Source organism: Mercenaria mercenaria, chromosome 12 (assembly GCF_021730395.1).
Source record: "Mercenaria mercenaria strain notata chromosome 12, MADL_Memer_1, whole genome shotgun sequence".
NCBI lineage: Eukaryota > Metazoa > Mollusca > Bivalvia > Venerida > Veneridae > Mercenaria > Mercenaria mercenaria.
This window is the reverse complement of record NC_069372.1, coordinates 56,829,277-56,849,227: the sequence shown is the minus strand read 5'-3', so window position 1 is coordinate 56,849,227 and position 19,951 is coordinate 56,829,277. Positions and strand designations below refer to the sequence as shown.

General features: G+C 35.4%; 1 protein-coding gene across 4 annotated transcripts in view; it reads right to left on the bottom strand.

Annotated features, from left to right (window-relative positions):
- Positions 1–7,481: 7,481 nt before the first annotated feature.
- LOC123533880 (adenosine deaminase domain-containing protein 1-like) overlaps positions 7,482–19,951 on the bottom strand; it is a 30,451-nt gene continuing 17,981 nt past the window's right edge. For all 4 annotated transcript variants that reach the window (XM_045315829.2, XM_045315826.2, XM_045315827.2 and 1 more), the window contains exons 6-13: positions 19,110–19,230; positions 18,166–18,310; positions 17,330–17,459; positions 16,090–16,251; positions 15,401–15,510; positions 14,397–14,582; positions 13,568–13,796; positions 7,482–12,368 (exon numbers count right to left, since the gene is read on the bottom strand). In XM_045315829.2, the coding sequence (XP_045171764.2) occupies positions 12,113–12,368; positions 13,568–13,796; positions 14,397–14,582; positions 15,401–15,510; positions 16,090–16,251; positions 17,330–17,459; positions 18,166–18,310; positions 19,110–19,230 (1,339 nt within the window). In that variant the 3' untranslated portion in view covers positions 7,482–12,112. The remainder of the gene's footprint in view (positions 12,369–13,567; positions 13,797–14,396; positions 14,583–15,400; positions 15,511–16,089; positions 16,252–17,329; positions 17,460–18,165; positions 18,311–19,109; positions 19,231–19,951) is intronic.

Here is a 19,951-nt window from a genome sequence, read left to right as displayed (position 1 = left end):
CAGAAGCTTTTCACGAAATATAAACAACAACGATTCTTCTGGAAATTACAAATCGGTTAGGTCTCTTAGACTTTTATGATTATTCATGACGGCCAAGAACCGTTGCTTTTTATATTTCACAATCTCATTTGCATATTTAAAGCGAAACTCTGATCATCTTGCTGTAATTCGTGTAGTATAATACTAGTAGCAATTTTCAGTTGCTGTGCATTTCCATGTGTAAAATGAACACTATTTCAGCATAAGTATTTGGTTGTCGTGCTTTTGAAATATATAAACCAGGCATTCGGAACAGGGCAATGCCTCTATTTTGTATGCTAAAACATACAGTAATCCAATCTCACTTGAAAGACTTCCAAGTAGGATGTCTCTTTATCAGCCTGCATGAAAAAAGTGAAAAAATGTAATTATTTTCATAAACATGGCTATAATTACGGGGACTCGGATTCAGTCTTCATTTAAAAATGCAAAAGGAATTATTCACCCAAAATCACTAGTGAGGCGCATGTGTATGTTACTGTTTACTATCTTATTCGCAGATCAATAGAAGAGTAATTCGTCTCCATGTCATACAGCACTAAGCTTGTTTGATTTTTACACCGAATCTTTGACTATTACCTTTGTCTGTTAGTAATTTATGAAGCTTCAAACTACCGTAAACAATACATAAGTTACTGTCGCCAGCTCATTTTATATGTTTAATGAATGTTCTTGTAGTTAAAATTCATCAGTAGTCAACGAAATCATATTTTTTATGAAGTAACATAGGAAGATATTTTATAATCAAACATAGATACAATTTTTTCCGGACTCCTTTGGTATCAGTCATGATTTAAAATGATGTCTCAACCATAATGATACATACGTTATGCCAAAGAATATGATAATGTTTCTGCCGTTTCTGGGTAGAATAAACATTCACACATGTCTGTTCGTAAATTATATAACTATTATGCTTGCTCATTCATGCTGTTAATTCGGGTTACATTTTATACCATATCAGCGTGGAAAACCTTACCCAAAAGCGTATATAACAGATTCATACATCTGTTACCGTATTGTAGAAATATCACAATTTAATTCATATTTTTAATGCTCTTAAAGACGAAGTTCATTGTCATATCTGATAGCTGATTACCCTTTAGGCAACAAATATCTATCTATGAATATTCTTTATGAGCATCAAAGAAGGAAATGGTACATACGTGATCGATACATTCGTTACTGAAATATTTAAAACTAACTCCTACGTCAGCATACGTTAACAGTGACGCAGGGTTTCATGTTTACAAGCTTTTTAAGCCGTCAACTTTTAGTTTTGATAACCTTTTATCACGTACACATTGTAAACAAATTCAGTTTTGAGAATTGTATGCTATAGATATAAGAGAATAATACCACATCGTAATAAATTTTCATATCTAATAATTTTTAAACATAGAATATGCTTATTATTTTCAAATGAAATCATTACATATATATTAATGTATATAAAAGTAAAGATACAGTGTGTACGAGTGATACATACGTAACCAAAAGTAACGTATGTATAATTTCAAATAAAAAAACAACATTTTTTTTGTGGCATTCGTAATGTAGTCATAAAATAATTTGAATATCATGTTCGGAATATACAGGATATGAATAGATAGAAAAGTATTTTCGCATAATGTTTAATTTTGAACGGGTGCCGTTATTTATCTCCAAAGTTGATTTGACAATGTAATTCAAGTTCCATTTGATCTGTAATTCATTTACATCAATCCTAATGCTTCAATTCATTCGTACAGGATGGATTTTATATTGTTTCGTAGAATTTTGACGATTACATAACGCAGATTCTTATTTTTGTACAGCAGGAGGTTACATGCCAGTGTAATTGTGCAGTAACGTATGTATTTGCTTTGAAAAAAAGCTATTTGTTGTCGCGATATTGTTTATTCTTCTTTTCTGCAGTTCACATAATATGCATAACTGCCTCGATAGTGATTAAACATCTTAAAACATTTTCTTTATTATAGTTTTGGACCAATATACTAGAAATTTAGGACGTACATAAATTTCAGGGCAGTATCATAGATGATTGAATTCATATGAGATTACACTATTGCCCATTAACAGTAATACAAAATTTAATGTTATTGAAACATATTCAAAGGGCATATAAAAGATTTTATTAAATTAACGAAAAGTGGTATCGGTAAATACATTGTACATGCATAATTCACTTAACTGGTACATACGTTACCTTGAGCATACTCATCGATTTTGTGTTATGTATGATGAAAATATGATAGAATGTTCTCAAAGCTGTTAGAATGACTGTAAATATTCCAGGACTTTTCCTTCAGACAAAAGTATTGTTTGTATTACGTTTAAATTACATAGAAAAAAAAGAAAAAAAAACTGGTTTAGTTCACTCCGAATGTTTAAATAAAATTTGATTTCAATTCATCTTGTTAGTTTGATATACGAAGCCGGAAAAATAAATGCAGTTTGTATAATCAGTATGTTGTTAAAATGCTGGTATATTTTCAGCTGTTCTACTAAACATACCGACACAGTTAACCGCGTTACTGTTCCCGAAAACAGTTTGTTTTTTAATCACTGGTGTAGTCACGTATGTATTTTGAAAACCCTCAAGGAAAAAGTGGTGATGTTTTTTAATGTATCATAACTTTCTTCAGTGAAAATTTTCATGATTGTTTTTTTTTTTGTGTGTGTGTTTAATTTAGGTATGTTTTATTTTGGAAATGAAAGCACCTTACTTGTATACCTCAAAAATTTTTTTTCAGAATTTTTACGACCTATTTGCGCCTAATTAGTGATTTTGGGTGTATTACTTCCCCAAAAAAGCTTTTAAAATGTTTGAATTATTATATATCATTAGGATAAAGGCTTCTGGAAAATAAGGTGTAGTCCTTTTATAAAAAGATGTTAGCAGTAGTGTTTTCAAATCATAATATTAAGATTTAGATTCGTTTATTTATAAAACTTATGGAACTAGATGTGTTGATAAACGTATTTTATGATACTGCTTTATCCCCTGAAATTAACATGTATGCTTTAACACATAGTGGGAACTCCAAAAACATTAGAAGCATAGGCACCACTTGTCAAAACACAAATGTAAAAGCACATAGTGTGAACCCTCCTATACCAAAAAGAAATTTACAGATAGTTAAATGTTGGCAAGGGATACTATATTAAATACTTGCTAAACTTTTGGCTTTCAGTACATCACGTGTCTGATAGACAGGCGGATACCTTTTAAATCTTACTACATTGAGCAATAGATGGTTATAAATGATCACCAAAATATTATTTTATCAGAATTTTACTTGAATGTCTCTGAAAAGAGCGAAGAAAAGGTCACTTGAAGAAGTGAGCTGCACCTTATCCTCTTATTTTCGTACACTGTTCCTTACCATCAGACAAAAAACTGTGTAATTTAAAATTACGACTTTTAATCAGCTCCAGACTAACCATGAAGGAAATATATATTGAAATTTTACTTCTAATCAGAAAAATAGCTCACAGCTATTTGAATAATTAGGAAAAAAGACCATTTTTCCTAATCGCACTATTCCTTATCCCGTGTTTAACGGAGGATTTTCCATCGATTCAAATCCCATGACCAGCATTCCAGACAAATTACAGCACTGTTTCCAAAGTGAAATGTACCGGTTGATAGAAAAAACAATGAAGCAGGTTGATAGCCATGTGTAATGGTCTAGAAATCCTTAAAAAAGATAAAAAGTAAGAAAACCTCACATTTTCAGTTTTGACCGCCATTTTGTTTCGGTGGTAAGGAGTAGATCGAATACCCCCCTTGAGTGAAGTACAGAAATTTATCAGTAAAATAAAATTGATAATTTCACTGTTTCAAACAGTGAATATCATTTTTATTTTTTTTTACTGGTACGGAACTAACTTAAATGCGGAGGAATTTGAACTATAAATGATAGAAAATTCATTGAAAAATATTCTTCAGTAAAGGTATAGATGTATACAAATAATAACAGGATCATAAATATTTACAGTCCATCATTATAAAATGTATTAAAAATCAGGAAATGTAATAAAATTTGGTTAAAAACTATTCAAAATGCATAAAATAAATAGAAAATTTATTTCTTTCAGTGTAAGATCGAAATATATTTTACTTGTGAACACTATAATTTACATTTTCACTCGTGGCTGTGCCACTCATGAAAATATTGCATTATAGTCTTCACTCGGTGAAATATATTTCGATCTTACACTAAAACAAACAAATATCCTCTATTTAATGGTGTTATTCATGTCTAATGGTGTTATTCATGTTTAATAGTGATATTCATGTCTAATGGTGTTATGTTTAATTTACTGGTTGCAAAGTTGAAACTATCACATATATGACAGATTAAAATAATCAAAAATGTAAAATGTTTATAACAAACGTGTTGTAACTCGATTTTAGCTCAACTATACAAAATCCTACTTATCCTTGACAGTGTCTGTGTCCAGGTGATGCAGCTTTAATCCTTCTGCAGTCAATGCTATTCTCTTGAAAAAGTACTGAATATCAAATTTCAAAGCAATTCACTTACAGACTTGAAAACTGGAACATCTCAAGTTAAACTTCCACTTCTATTCATGAACATACTGTTCTGTTTTACAGAAATGAACTTGATTGATAAAATTGTCACTTAAAAGTGGTTAAATAGATTTTAGTCAGGGAAAAGATTTGTTAAAAACTTTCACAACTGATCATTTACACTTACTAATGCACACTGAGTGCTTACTACATGTTAGACTTTCACTCGAGGTATTTTTAAAATTTTAATTTTCTGATCCCAGTTGCCCAAATTAGATGGAGTTATTGTAGTATATGTATCAATTTCATAAATATACTTAGCCTACGGAATTATATGAATCTAAGAAATATTGTAATTTATTTGTCAAAGACTTGCATTAATTAACAGGTTTTGTATTTAGCCAAAATGCATGGGAAAAGTTGGTAAAATATTATTTTTACCTCCCTTTTTCTGTCTTGGTTGTGCAACCAGGACAGATAGAAAATTAATGAATTCAGAACTACCAATGGTTTTAAGACTTTTCTTTCAAAGTGGGCATATCGAAAAGGGGCATAATTCAAAAATGACTGGCATGAGATTTATTACCCTTGTTTCATATGGTGTGTCTGATGATCAGGAACAACTTAAGCAATAACTGAGATAAAGCTATATTCATATATGCTCTGGACACGGAATATGATGGGCAGATTTGACCTTGCTGTGACCTTGACCTTTGACGTACCACCCTTGTTCATGCACTCTTCACATCGACTCGTCATCACCTACCTACATCCCAAGTTTGAAGTCAAATACAAAATGTACCTTGAATGCTTAATAAGTTATGCTCTGGACATTAAATATGACAGACAGATTTGAGCTCAGTTTGTGACCATGACCTTAAACCTACAGACCTGGTTCATGTCTTATCACTACATACCTACATGCAAAGTTTGAAGTCAATACCTTGAATGGTTAGTAAGTTATGCTTTGGACATGAAATATGACGGAGAGATTTGACCTTAAAGTTTGAGCTCAATTTTTGACCTCTAACCTACAGACCTGGTTAATGTCTAGAGCCGGTTAAAGCGCTGTGCACATCGTCCCATTGTCATCTACCTATAATATAGGCTATATGCCAAGACTCGAGTCAATACCTTTAATGGTTATAAAGTTTTGCTCCCGAGTGAGACACGGATTATGATGGACAGACACACATGACATCACATAATACGTCGAAATGTGCGTATAAAAACGAAACATCTCCTTTGACTGGGAAGACATTATTATCTTTTAAATGAAGTGGTACTGATCATTTTGTACTAGTTGTTTTGTTTTTTGGCTGCCACAGGGTTTCCATACATGCCTCTCCTCCAGACAAATTGTCGGTCTCTTCCTGTATTAGTGGATAGTGCAAGAAATAGAACAAGCAGGTCGTGATGGTTGTTGATTGTGCCACTGACATTAATAGCTGGATTGAATGATTTTGGAACAAGGAACAGTGCTGTGAAATTGCAATCTTAAATATTGCTATAAAATGTACGTACGCTAATTGATACTAAATAAAATTTCTGTTCTGAAATTATTTTAAAATTGTTAGTCTTTTAAAAGCCACATAGGGAAAACGAGCCTTGCCTGTGGCGGCCACATTTCCTAACGAAACGAAATGATTTGGAGAAATTCGGTAGAGGTTCACCCAAGGACCATTTCTGTGAAATGATTTTTAATTCAAGCTAGTAGGTTCAGAGGAAAAGATCTTAAAAAGTTTACCATATAGTCATACAGAGAAAACTAGCGCCACCCCCAGCCAGCCTTATTTTTTAACAAATCACGGCTTGAACAAATTTGATACCGAGCAACCTAAGGAACATTGCTGTCAAATTATTTTGAAACTGAGCCAGCAATCTTGGAGGTTTTAAAAGATTTTCACATAGTGTGGCATATAGGAAATAGAAGTGTGTCTTTAAGTCATAGGTGCCCCAAACACCTGTCACTGTACATTGGTTCATGACTCTTGGTGAAATATTTTTTAAGCACTTTGTGTATTTTTTCACTAAGTCAAGGACTGTAACTCTTGCCTGGTTGTGTAAAATCTAGGTGCACAACTTCACATACTATATAACAATCCCCTCATGTTTTAGGACTCTTAAGTCAAATACTTTTTGGTATACGTGCACCCAAGTTTGTATCCCCCTCTGTTCATATTTTTGACTATCAAGGACCACAACTATGGTCTGACAGATAGAATTCCAGAACAAAATCATAGGTGCACAACTTTAGATGCTGAATAATATTTGAGCCGTGCCATGGGAAAACCAACATAGTGGCTTTGCGACCTGCATGGATCCAGACCAGCCTGCGCATCCGCGCAGTCTGGTCAGGATCCATGCTGTTCGCTAACAGTTTCTCCAATTTCAATAGGCTTTAAAAGCAAACAGCATGGAACCTGACCAGACTGCGCAGATGCGCAGGCTGGTCTGGATCCATGCTGGTCGCAAAGCCACTATGTTGGTTTTCCCATGGCACGGCTCATTTCTATTTTTCATAACCCTAGGTCAAATACTTTTTGCGAAACAAAGTTTTATGCCTTTTTATACACATTTTTGACTGTCAAGGACCATAACTCTGGTCTGGCCGAGTGATATCTCAAAGAAAACACCAGGTTTAAGTTCCTATTTGCATTTGAAACTCCTAACCGACTGTTAATTATCAGGTGATGTGCCACTGAAAGACTGGCCTGTTCTTACTCCTGCCACATTTGTTTAAAGTTTAACTGGAGGTTTTCGAGAACTTCTACCAGCAAATCATGCAGCAAAAGGGGCAGACAACTGAAGAAAGACACTGAACCAATCAATAATTACATCACCTATCTAATAAAATCTCCTCTGAAAAAGCATTTGCGAAAAAGACAACAGAACTACACAATTAAGAATTTTCATAAATTTTAATTAAAAAAATAAAACATCTCCCTGATGAGGTAATGACAGCACTGTGTGTGAGAAATATACATCTGTAAATGAAATGATAACAAAACATGATAATGAAACCAGTATACAGTATAACTTCACTGTCTGGAGTGTCTCTGACTCGAGTGCCACCACTGACTCAAGCAATTGATGTACACTTACATATTTTCTGTATTTGGATCACTCAAAACCATTGTTAAAATGAGCTTTTTTTTCGAGTGCCTGGTGTATTTCTGTACATATAGTCATTTTAACAAAAGTAATCCTAAATTTAAATAAGAAATTCTAATTTTTCAGTCCCTTACTTACCAAACACGTGAACAATTAAATAAAAGAAGGCTACAGTGACTTCCCTGCAATTTGCTGCAAAAACAAAGCTAAAATAAGAGGGTCATGATGACCCTGGATTGCTCACCTGAGTAAATAGAGCCACATGTTTCAAATGGCAAACTGATGCTAAAATATTTAGAAGGTAGATCAGTAGGTCACATTCATGGTAACTGAGTCAGTTTTAAGATTGGTGTGCAAAACTGTACATGTCATCCAAATTTCAAGGCTGTATCTTGAGAAACAAGAAAGTAGGTCAGTAGGTCAGTAGGTCAAAGTCACAGTCAAGTGATCTTTATTCGCTTGGGGTCATCAGGTAACTATAATTAAACAGTCTAGGAAATATGATCTGATAATTTTTGAAGTATTTTTTCCTATATAACTCATAATTATAACAAGTGACCCCCGGGGCGGGGCCTCTTTTCACCCCAGGGGCATAATTTGAACAAACTTGTTAGAGATCCACCAGGCAATGCTACATACCAAATATCAAAGGCCTAGGCCTTGAACTTTCAGACAAGACTATCTTTTTTTTCCTATATAAAGCTATATTAAACTTGGTACCCCCAGGGCAGGGCCTCTTTTCACCCTAGGGACATAATTTGAACAAATTTGGTAGAGAAACTCCAGGAAAGGCGACATACCAAATACCAAAAGCCTAGGCCTTGCATTTTCAGGGAAGAAGATTTTTTTAAGTTTTTTTCCTATGTAAGTCTATGTAAAATTTGAGACCCCCCGGGGCAGGGCCTCTTTTCATGGAATTAAATTCTTTGATCAATTTTGAAAGTGGACCACCCAAGGATCATTCCTGTGAAGTTTGGTGTAATTCCGCCCAGTGGTTTTCAAGAAGAAGATTTTTTTAGAAAATGTTGACGGACGCACGACACACAACGGACATTGAGCGGTCACATAAGCTCACCATGAGCCTTATGCTCAGGTGAGCTAAAAATGAAGAAGATATTAAATTTTTGTATCATAAGATCTGGAAGAATGCATAAACACAGGAGAAATTAGAGCAGGTGAACAGTCAAACCTTTCACTGAAACAAGAGGGCCAAGATGGCCCTAGGTCGCTCACCTAAGAAACACTCCATAACAGTGTAAAACATGTTTGACCTAGTGATTTCATGGAAACAAATATTCTGACCAATTTTCATTAAGATTGGACCAAAAAATTGGTCTCTTGCGATAAAACAAGCATTTTCTTATATATGACCTAGTTTTTGACCCTAGATGACCCATGTTCAAACTCGACCTAGATTTTATCAAGGCAATCATTCTGACCAAAATTCATGAAGATCAACTGAAAAATACAGCCTCTATCACATACAGAAGTTTTTTCTTTGATTTGACCAAGTGACCTAGTTTTTGACCTCAGATGACCCATATTCAAATTCGACCTAGATTTCATTTAGGCAATCAACCTGACCAAATTTCATAAATATCAACTGAAAAAAACAGTCTCTATCGCATACACAAGATTTTTTTTTAATTTGACCTAGTGACCTAGTTTTTGACCTCAGATAACCCATATTCAAAACCGACCTAGTTTTCATCAAGGCAATCACTCTGACCAAATTTCATGAAGATCAATTGAAAAATACATCCTCTATTGCATACACAATGTTTTTCTTCAATTTGACCTAGTGACCTAGTTTTTGATCCCAGATGACCCATTTTCGAAATCAGCCTAGATTTTATCAAGGTAATCATTCTGGCTAAATTTCATGAAGATCAGTTGAAAAATACAGCCTCTATTGCATACACAAGGTTTTTCTTTGATTTGACCTAGTGACCTAGTTTTTGACCCCAGATGACCCATTTTCGAACTTGGGGTTAATTTCATCAAGGCAATCATTCTGACCAAAATTCATGAAGATCAATTGAAAAATACAGCCTCTATCGCATACACAAGGTTTTTACGTGATATGACCTAGTGACCTAGTTTTTGAACCCAGATGACCCATTTTCGAACTCGGCCTAGATTTCATCAAAATAATCATTCTGACCAAAATTCATGAAGATCAATTGAAAAATACCACCTCTATCGCATACACAAGGTTTTTCTTTGATTTGACCTAGTGACCTAGTTTTTGACCCGAGATGACCCATTTTCGAACTCGGCCTAGATTTCATCAAGGCAATCATTCTGACCAAAATTCATGAAGATCAATTGAAAAATACAGCCTCTATCGCATACACAAGGTTTTTCTTTGATTTGACCTAGTGACCTAGTTTTTGATCCAAGATGACCCATTTTCGAACTCGGCCTAGATTTCATCAAGGTTATCATTCTGACTAATATTCATGAAGAAAAATTGAAAAATACAGCCTCTATCGCATACACAAGGTTTTTCTTTGATTTGACCTAGTGACCTAGTTTTTGACCCGAGATGACCCATTTTCGAACTCGGCCTAGATTTCATCAAGGTTATCATTCTGACCAATATTCATGAAGATTAATTGAAAAATACCACCTCTATCGCATACACAAGGTTTTTCTTTGATTTGACCTAGTGACCTAGTTTTTGACCCGAGATGACCCATTTTCGAACTCAGCTTAGATTTCATCAAGGTTATCATTCTGACCAATATTCATGAAGATTAAATGAAAAATACAGCCTCTATCGCATACACAAGGTTTTTCTTTGATTTGACCTAGTGACCTAGTTTTTGACCCGAGATGACCCATTTTCGAACTCGGCCTAGATTTCATCAAGGTTATCATTCTGACCAATATTCATGAAGATTAATTGAAAAATACAGCCTCTATCGCATACACAAGCTAAATGTTGACAGACGACGGACGACAGACGACGGACGACGGACGACGGACATTGAGCGATCAGAAAAACTCACCTGAGCATTGCTCAGGTGAGCTAAAAACTACTTGTTTAACATTTGCCATGAATATAGACCGCTTGAAAGTAAAAGAATAGTTTGTGGCTCTTCAAAGTATGGTCTATTTATACAGATTTTACTGTATACTGCATAGCAAAAAAATAAACTGAAATATTATGCAATCAGAAAAAATACTGGGTAAAAAACACTCCTAATACAAAGCAAAATTACCAACATTTAACTTAACAAGTTAAATCTACAGCTACTAAAACATAAAAAGAACAATCTGAAGACTCAACAACATTATCATCAGTTTCTTTTACATGTTAGCTTCCACCAAAAAATCTAACAATCTCTTAAGGTATTCAGCAGTGAAGTGTTCTGACTACAGGTACTAAAATGAGGAGATGTCAGATGAGTCAGCATATCTGACTATTTTGCTGCCTGATAATGAAACAGAGCTATCATTGGAGAAATATACTGGTTATTGGAGCTCCCCACTTTTGTCCATCCCAGAAAGAAATGTGTCACACACATCTATATTTCATGGAACTTGCTATATATAATAATAATAATATTTCAGCTACAGTTATAGCCTTTGTATACTATGTGGGTGATAGTATGAGACAATATTTTAAGTTTGAACCAAATCCATTATGTAATAATAAAGTGTATCAAAACTTAAACTTGAAATTCTATATGAAAAGGGGACATAATTCATGAAATATTGTTGCCAGAAATATTGATCTTCCGTCTAATGATGTGGTTTATGATGTGGATCAATATTTCAAGTCTCAATCAAATCCATTAAGTAATAACAGAGATAGAGTGTAAGTGCATCAAAACTTTCACCTGAAATTATAATACAAAGGAAGCCTGATTCCTAAAATATTGGTCACAGAGTTATACCCCTTGTATCATATAATGTAACTGATAATGAGGAACAACTACTGTAAGTTTGTAGCAAGTCCTTCATGTAATAACAGAGATAGACTGCATGAAAGCTTTAACCAAGCTCTGCATGCTGATGCAGACACAATGGAGGGTATATAAGCTCTCAATATCTTTCGAACAGTTGAGTGGTAACTCCTGATAATATTTTCAACAATCAAATCAAGAAGTAATAAGACACGAATAACATGTAAAAATATGCCTGAATATTTCGCAGTGATTCCTTTCATATATCTGAAACAAGGTAAAGTTTTCTATTGCTGATTTCTATTGCACTTAATAGTAGTTCTAATGAAAATACTGTCGTTATATGGCCAAAATTACACCAAAGAACCACTTTCTAAGTGTGTAAATCTCTTTCCAAATTTAAATCCATTTATTTGTGGAACTAAGTCCTAGAAGAATATCTTTCATTATCCAGATCTTATTCTGATGAAACCATTTTTAACACAAAAACTTCTGCTTGAAACTATCACTTTTCAAACATGCTAATCTCTTTTGGCATCTGGATCCAATGTCCGAGGCCCATTTTATGCGTAAAATGCCGGAATTTCTGTTTCACTTCCTGGTAATTATCAGCCAAGAATTTTGCCTCAATGTAATTTGGGGCAACACACATGTCTCTATTCTTCAGAACTTTTCCAATGTCACGGAACCTGAACAGAAAAGCTGCTTTACAAAGCCTGCTTGCACACAATCCCTGGTTCTTTGTGCTCCTGAATGGTGACCTAAAATACGTAAAATATCAATTTAAGGCAACATCATTAATCATCAACATTTCAGTCTATAGACTTGGTACAAAGACCAAAACTTGAGCCATGCTATGATAAAAACAACATAGTGGGTTTGCGATCAGCATGGATCCAGACTAGCCTGCGCATCCGCGCAGTCTGGTCAGGATCCATGCTGTTCGTTTTTAAAGCCTACTGCAGTTAGAGAAACTGTTAGCGAACAGCATGGATCCTGACCAGACTGCGCGGATGCGCAGGCTTGTCTGGATCCATGCTGGTCGCAGTGCCACTATGTTGGTTTTCCCGTGGCACAGCTCACTTATATCAACTGTTTTTTGCTGGGTCTAGAGTCAAATCAAGTTGAGATATATATGTACCCTACGTACCCCATTAGATGCAACATCAACATCAAAGGCAAGTACTGCACTGCCTTACTGATTGTCATTCTTGACAAGTTTGTTACACAGATAATGCATGAAAATATTTCCTCACTTGCTCATCCTTCAAGATTCAATTACAAGCAGTTATTCTATTACCAATATCTATGAAATAATCAAAGACTTGAGCACCAGGGCAACCATCAATGGCTTGAACCAGGGCAACCATCAATGGCTCGAGTTGATCACCTTGGTAACCATTAATGGCTTAAGCACCAGGGCAACCATCAATGGCTCAAGCACCTGGGCTACCATCAATGGCTTGAGCACCAGGGCTACCATTAATGGCTCGAACACCAGGGCAACCATCAATGGCTCGAGCACCAGGGCAACCATCAATGGCTCAAGCACCTGGGCTACCATCAATGGCTCGAGCACCAGGGCAACCATCAATGGCTCTAACACCAGAGCAATCATCAATGGCTCGAGCACCAGGGCTACAATCAATGGCTCGAGCACCAGGGCAACCATCAATGGCTCTAACACCAGAGCAATCATCAATGACTCGAGCACCAGGGCTACAATCAATGGCTCCAGCACCAGGGCAACCATTAATGTGTACCAGGGCTCGCCCTTGCAATTCATGTAGTCCCAAGCTATATTCCTTTCATTTTCTACAAATCGCTCGAAACCTACGATAACTTGAGCATTATGCTCCTCCACTTTGCAACTTTGAGCGATCAGTATATTACAATATTTGTGAAACAGTGTTTCACACCATCCCTAACAACCAAAAGACAAAACTCATGTCAGACTTGCCTATCAATGACTTTGCCAGAGAAACCATCAATAATTTCTGGATTTTCATCACCCATGGACCAGTTCAAACTGAATTGCGTCTGCTTGCCATCTTTCTCCTCAATGTGAAGGTTAACTGTTGACAGGCAAGGGTGATGTATATCGTACGGTTCTGGGAGGTATTTTTTGAGTATGGAATACACTCTACAACACATTGCACGTGAAAAATGCCCATGATGATATTCTCTACCTGAAAATTGTGAAAAAAAAACAACAATTACTCAACTGTAAAATCTGAGGCATTACAAAAACAGTTTATCCATATCAGCTGAACTTGTGACATTAGCCAGTTGCCTTTAACATCCAGTAAGCTTATTTACCAATTCCACATTTTGTCCTTATTTCCACCTGCTTTAAGCAGTCACCTGTCCCTTGAAAAGCTGCTTATACAGATTTGACTGTCATATAGGGAATTATAAATCTATTTATCTGCACACTCAGTGCAATTAGGTAAATGAAAATTCTATTTTTAGCAACAGTTTACCGTAACTGTATCCAAAGTTAAAGACAATCTTTTCACTAAACAAAGTAAATTTTAAATGAACTCTTCGGAAGCTGGGTGAAAAAATTTGAATTTACTGTATGTTTAAAGCAAATTACTGAAATACTAAGAGCAAAATATGATCTGGTTGAGGTGAGAAAGATTCAATGTATTTTTCCTGAAGCAAATATGTAAAATCCAAAAAGACAAAATCCTCCTGCTAAATTTAATGAAGACACTCAAACACCCTTTTAAATTGGCTGATAAAAACATGCTGGTGAGATTTTGTCTGAACTCTGTAAATCTTACCTAAAACAATGGAATCTATATAGACTGGCTTCAGGAAAACGCTAAAGAGTGCACCCTGCACACCTAGAACATTCCACTGCATGAGTTTATCACTACACGACATGACTAGGAGATCGTCGGAACCTTCCTGTAAGTTAGCAAGGTCCTGCACAGCAGCCTGCTCCTCCTCTACACACTCCACAAGCCCTGCAGGGATAATTAAACAACTGTCAATTACTTCTTTTGCTTTATATTTTAATTTATTTTCCGCTTAAGCTGCTGCTAGGGGGCACGAGAGGTGTTGCACTTTTTATTACCTCTAATGAACAGACTCAATTAAAACCAAATCTGCTATTATTCTGCTTGGTTGGCTGCATTCTACGCTTCCAAAAGATCTTCTTACAGATTTTATTACAAACAAGTTTTACAACATATAATCACTTTCAATACCACTCCTGATAGAATCAATCACCACAAGTGTATGAGAGAAGATGCCAGTATCATTTTTCATGCTTTTGGCCAAAAATTTCTTTTTTGTGTGGATATGAATTCACGGATTTCGATCGTTGAACATTAAATCAATGTGAGTTGAACTTCTGCCCCAACCACACACATTAGTTCCCAACAAATATTACGATACCGAAGGTACTAACTTCCAAATTTGAATATATGAGCCGTGCCATGAGAAAATCAACATATTGGCTTTGCGACCAGCATGGATCCAGACCAGCCTGCGCATCCATGCAGTCTGGTCTGGATCCTTACTGGCCGCAATGCCACTATGTTGGTTTTGTCATGGCACGGCTCATATCATCCTCTAAGTTTTACATACAATAATGATCAAGTAAATCTTTAAATTAGATGAAAATAGAGCATTATTATTAGCTTAACAGCTGAAGACATCTTAAAAAGAAGTTCAACTCTAAAATTTGCAACTCACTGAACATTACTTGATTTATATTAAAAGCAATTATTTGAAAGATTTTCTTTTAAGAAAACTTTCTCTTCATAAAAACCAGTCTTACCATCTTCATTTTTGACAGAGAACCAGCCCGGTAAATCATCATTGAATGCTGGGAAATGTGAACCATCTTCTAACGCATCTTCTTGTTCTGGAGTCAATGGGTCACATTTACTGCAAAACAGACGACCATTCCATAACAGAACAGCAGAAAAACATCTTACATTTTGCCATTTTGCATTTTATGGCAAAAGACTCATTTTTCATAGTAAAGGCCATCAATAAAATATTATGACCAAGTAAAAAGTAATGTTTTTTCAAAATCAAAATTTAATTTTAGAAGTTGCATGTACTCAAAAAGGAAATAAAAGTGTTTTGTTTTTGGTATTATCAGTACCTTAAAAATCAAACACATTTAACAAATGCCTACCAGTAATTATCCAATGTACTATCAAAAATACAACAAATAATTTGCAGCTTTTTAAAGGAAATACTAAATATATAACATTTCATTGTGAATGTAGCTCTATTTACAAAGCTATCTTTTACATTTAGCCAAGTTAAGTACATCTGATGAGTATTTTCTACATTTACAGCCAATATCTAATGACAGAATATTTTAGTGAAAGATGAGTTTAATATATCTTCAGGCAATAAAGGTAAACAAGAAAATGAAGTTTCAAAATCATAAATTAAGAAAGAAAGCAACAAAGGAAATCTCCAACTAGGTAAAGTATTCAAACAGATGCTTACATATCGAGACATTCTCTGTAGTCGCCAGGGGGAGGTTGACTAAGGTATAGATGTAGCGTAATATGTTCCTTAAACTGTAGTATACCTGGTGTCTCACTCTCCTCAAATATAGATAACACCTTAGCACCATCAAAATAGCTCTTTATTTCTTTGTGGAAATACCTATAATTGTAATAATAGTAAACACACTCAAAACAGTCTTAAATGAAACAAATTTGGATCACATTTAAAGAACGTCCAAATATACAGTAACTTCAGCTGAGGAAAAATGCAAACAAAAGAAGTTTTTTAACAAGAGTTTGAAAAAGTTTGTAAATAACATATACCAGTACATTAAAAGGTTAGTACGGTATTAAATTTTCAGTGTCAAGTTGGCTTTGACTCTGACCATGACTTACTGAACCCAAAACAAGGTCATTTATTGTCTACAAGCAATCATCCTATGCAGTCAGAATACACAAATCCAAGTGTCATCCATTGTTTGTGCTTTTGTAAATCCTTTTCAGTTTCATGATCACTTGTTACCAACTAACCTACTAAAACCATGACCAACAACGGTAATCCTCTAATGTTGTTAAAACGTGTAGCCCAACCCTTTTGATTTTATATATAATCTGTAAACCTACGCATTTACGGAATTCTTAAATTTAGTTTGCATTTTCCATGTTTGTCTTGTACATTTTTAAGTTTGTTAGTTAACTGTGGCAATAACCTTTGGCCTATTGACCCCCACCCACAAAACAGAGATTATTAACTGATCTTAGGCAATCATCCTATGACGTTGAAGGCTACAAGCCTAACTGTTCTCAATATATTAATCTGAAAACCTTTAAGTCTACAGTTCACCATGACATTAACTTTTGAACTACTGAAGCAAAACCAAAACCTGGAAATTTATCATTTGAGCCCCGCCATGAGAAACCCAAAATTGTGCATTTGCTACCAGCATGGATCAAGACCAGCCTGCGCATCCGCGCAGTCTGGTCAGAATCCATGCTGTTTGCTAACAGTTTCTCTAATTGCAATAGGCTTTGAAAGCGAACAGAATGGATCCTGATCAGACTGCACGGATGAATAGGCTGGTCTGGATCCATGCTGGTCGCAAATGCACTATGTAGGTTTTCTCATGGTGCAGCTCATTTATTGTTGGGAAATCATTTTCAGTCTCAGGGCAACTGTGACCATAAAAAAGCTTGGAGAACTTCTGGAGTAATCCTGACAAAACTGTCAAAAATCTTACTTAAGCAGCGCTCTCCTGGCAACTGCTACAGCATAACTGTCAATAATGGCTCTTCCGTCTGTACTAAGATTCTCACAGGATAAACATGTGTTACCTGTCCCAAACGCAACTATCTCCCCTTTATCACTCACTGAAACATTTAAATGTATACATAACAATTAAAGATAATGGAACAGAATTTCATTTAACTAATAAATTTTATGTAAATCTGACCATAAGTCCTTAATAACATAATTATGTTGATATTTTCATTCAAATCAGAATTTCATGCCTAAGAAGTTTATTTCACGGTAATGGAAGAAAGTAAGCTATTTCATTCATTCATTCTTCCATTACTGGGAAATAATTAAACTTTTCAGGCATGAAATGCTGTACTGTGGGCAAAAAATTGCTATTTCTAGGAAGCATAAACTTGTGTATTTGCAATAAATGAGAGTTTGTTTGTCCAACTGGATGAAATTTTGCCAATAAACACAAGAAACCCCAACAAATCAGCCCCACAAGTTTTAACGAGTTTAGAGTATGCATTCTTTTTTAATGATTTTCATAGCATAATCTGAAATATTGTGCACTTTTAACAGATTTTAAACTACAAATGTATTCAGCTGTGCTCAAGTAACGAAACTATTACTTTTGAATAAAAAAGGGAACCAAATATTTCACTGCAACTAACAATTAACCCTAGAATTAAAAACTTGAGAGTTTCAACCAACTTAAGTCATGGAAACAAAATTTCAATGCAGACCAAACTGATTACGTCATTACTTGTAGCAACAACTCTATCCTTCTAGCCTGATAGTACTTGCCAACTTTTCACGAGATAATAAGTTGATTACCTCCCCTTTTAACAACGAAAGCTGCAAATGAGTGTTTAGCAGCAATAATTTCTGGACAAGCATGGCACTGTGAGAGAAGATCCTCCAATTTCTTGTAACAAGCCTTCGCCATTTCATCTTCCAGTGTGTCCTTCTTGTTGTATAGCTGTAAAGGTTGAGGCATAAAATTATCAAGTTGCTGACTCTTTCATCTGTTCGTTTTGTTGAGTTTAAAGTGAACAGTTACCACAGTTAAGATGCTTAAAGGCAATATGAGACTAGTAAAAGAACAATTTCATTGTCCAACTTTTTCCAAATCTTTTGATATTTTTGTGAAAAGCAGATGATTTATGATCAATTTACTCGTAATTTTACATTTAAGAGTACCGTTCCAACATTTCAAAGCATACATTTCAGTAAAACTACAAAATTCAAGTGTTATGAACATGCTCTGTGCTTCTGAATATATACTTAATCTAATTACAAATTTTACAGTCCAACCTGTGATCAGAGACAACCTGACTCTTATACATTAAGATCATTATTTACATTTCCAATTTAAGCATCCACTATGAAATTTTACTTAAATTCAGACCACTTGCAAATAAAGACCAAAAGAGAGGACATTAAGACAGGTTTGGCAGTAATTTTCCCCCCCATTTGCAGAAGAAAACCATGAAAAATTTGTACAAGAATGCTCATACCGGTATAGTTTGAGCCGCATCATGAGAAAACCAACAAAGTGCATTTGCGACCAGCGTGAATCCAGACCAGCCTGCGCATCTGCGCAGTCTGGTCAGGATCCATGTTGTTCACTTTCAAAGCCTATTGTAATTAGAGAAACTGTTAGTGACCAGCATGGATCCAGACCAGCCTGCACATCCGTGCAGTCTGGTCAGGATCCATGCTGGTCGCAAATGAACTATCTTGGTTTTCTCATGGTGCGGCTCGTTTCAAGTACCTACCTGCTCCGACATCTGTAGTTGTTCTATAGCCTCTAACAAGGCAGTCTGTCTTGCAGCACGTTTAGTTTTACCCACGGCCTCACTGATCATCCTCCCACCTATAATCACTTTCGCTGTAAATCTGTACAACAAAATGAAACTGCTTAGTTATTTAAGAAATAATAAGTTTCCAAGCATGGTTTATCTTATAGAATAACCTGTGTTTTGAGTTCTTATGCATAAGAATATATCACGAAGGCCGCAGGCCTGAGTGATGTATTGTTTTGCATAAGAACGAAAACTTGCGGTTATTCTAAGATAAATCACAATTTCGATTCTAACACAACATTCTAGTATCAACAGTGTTAGAAACAAGGAGCTGCGTTCAATAAACGCTTGATGCCCCCGGTGGCATCCTTGTCGATAGAATTTGCACCTAAGTCCAAAACGAGATCAAGGTCAAGGTCAAACTGAGGTCAGGTGATGTTTGAAGATGAGGAATAGTCACAGGTAACATCTGCATAAGTATCAAGTCATTCTAGTAAGGGGTATTTATGCTAGATGAAACGGTCCCATTTGGTTAACCAAGAGATGGCCCATACAAAGCAACCTAAATCCAAAACGAGGTCAAGGTCAAGGTCAAACTGAGGTCAGGTGATGTCTGAAAATGAGGAATGGTCACAGGTTAAATCTGCATTAGTATCAAGTCATTCTAGTAAGGGGTATTGATGCCAGACGAAACAGTCCCATTTGGTTAACCTCGTACGGATGGACGGAAGAAGGAACGGACAAATGGACAGGACAATCACTATATACCTCCCGCATTAGTAGATGCCGGGGGCGTAACAAGAGCTGTCATAGGA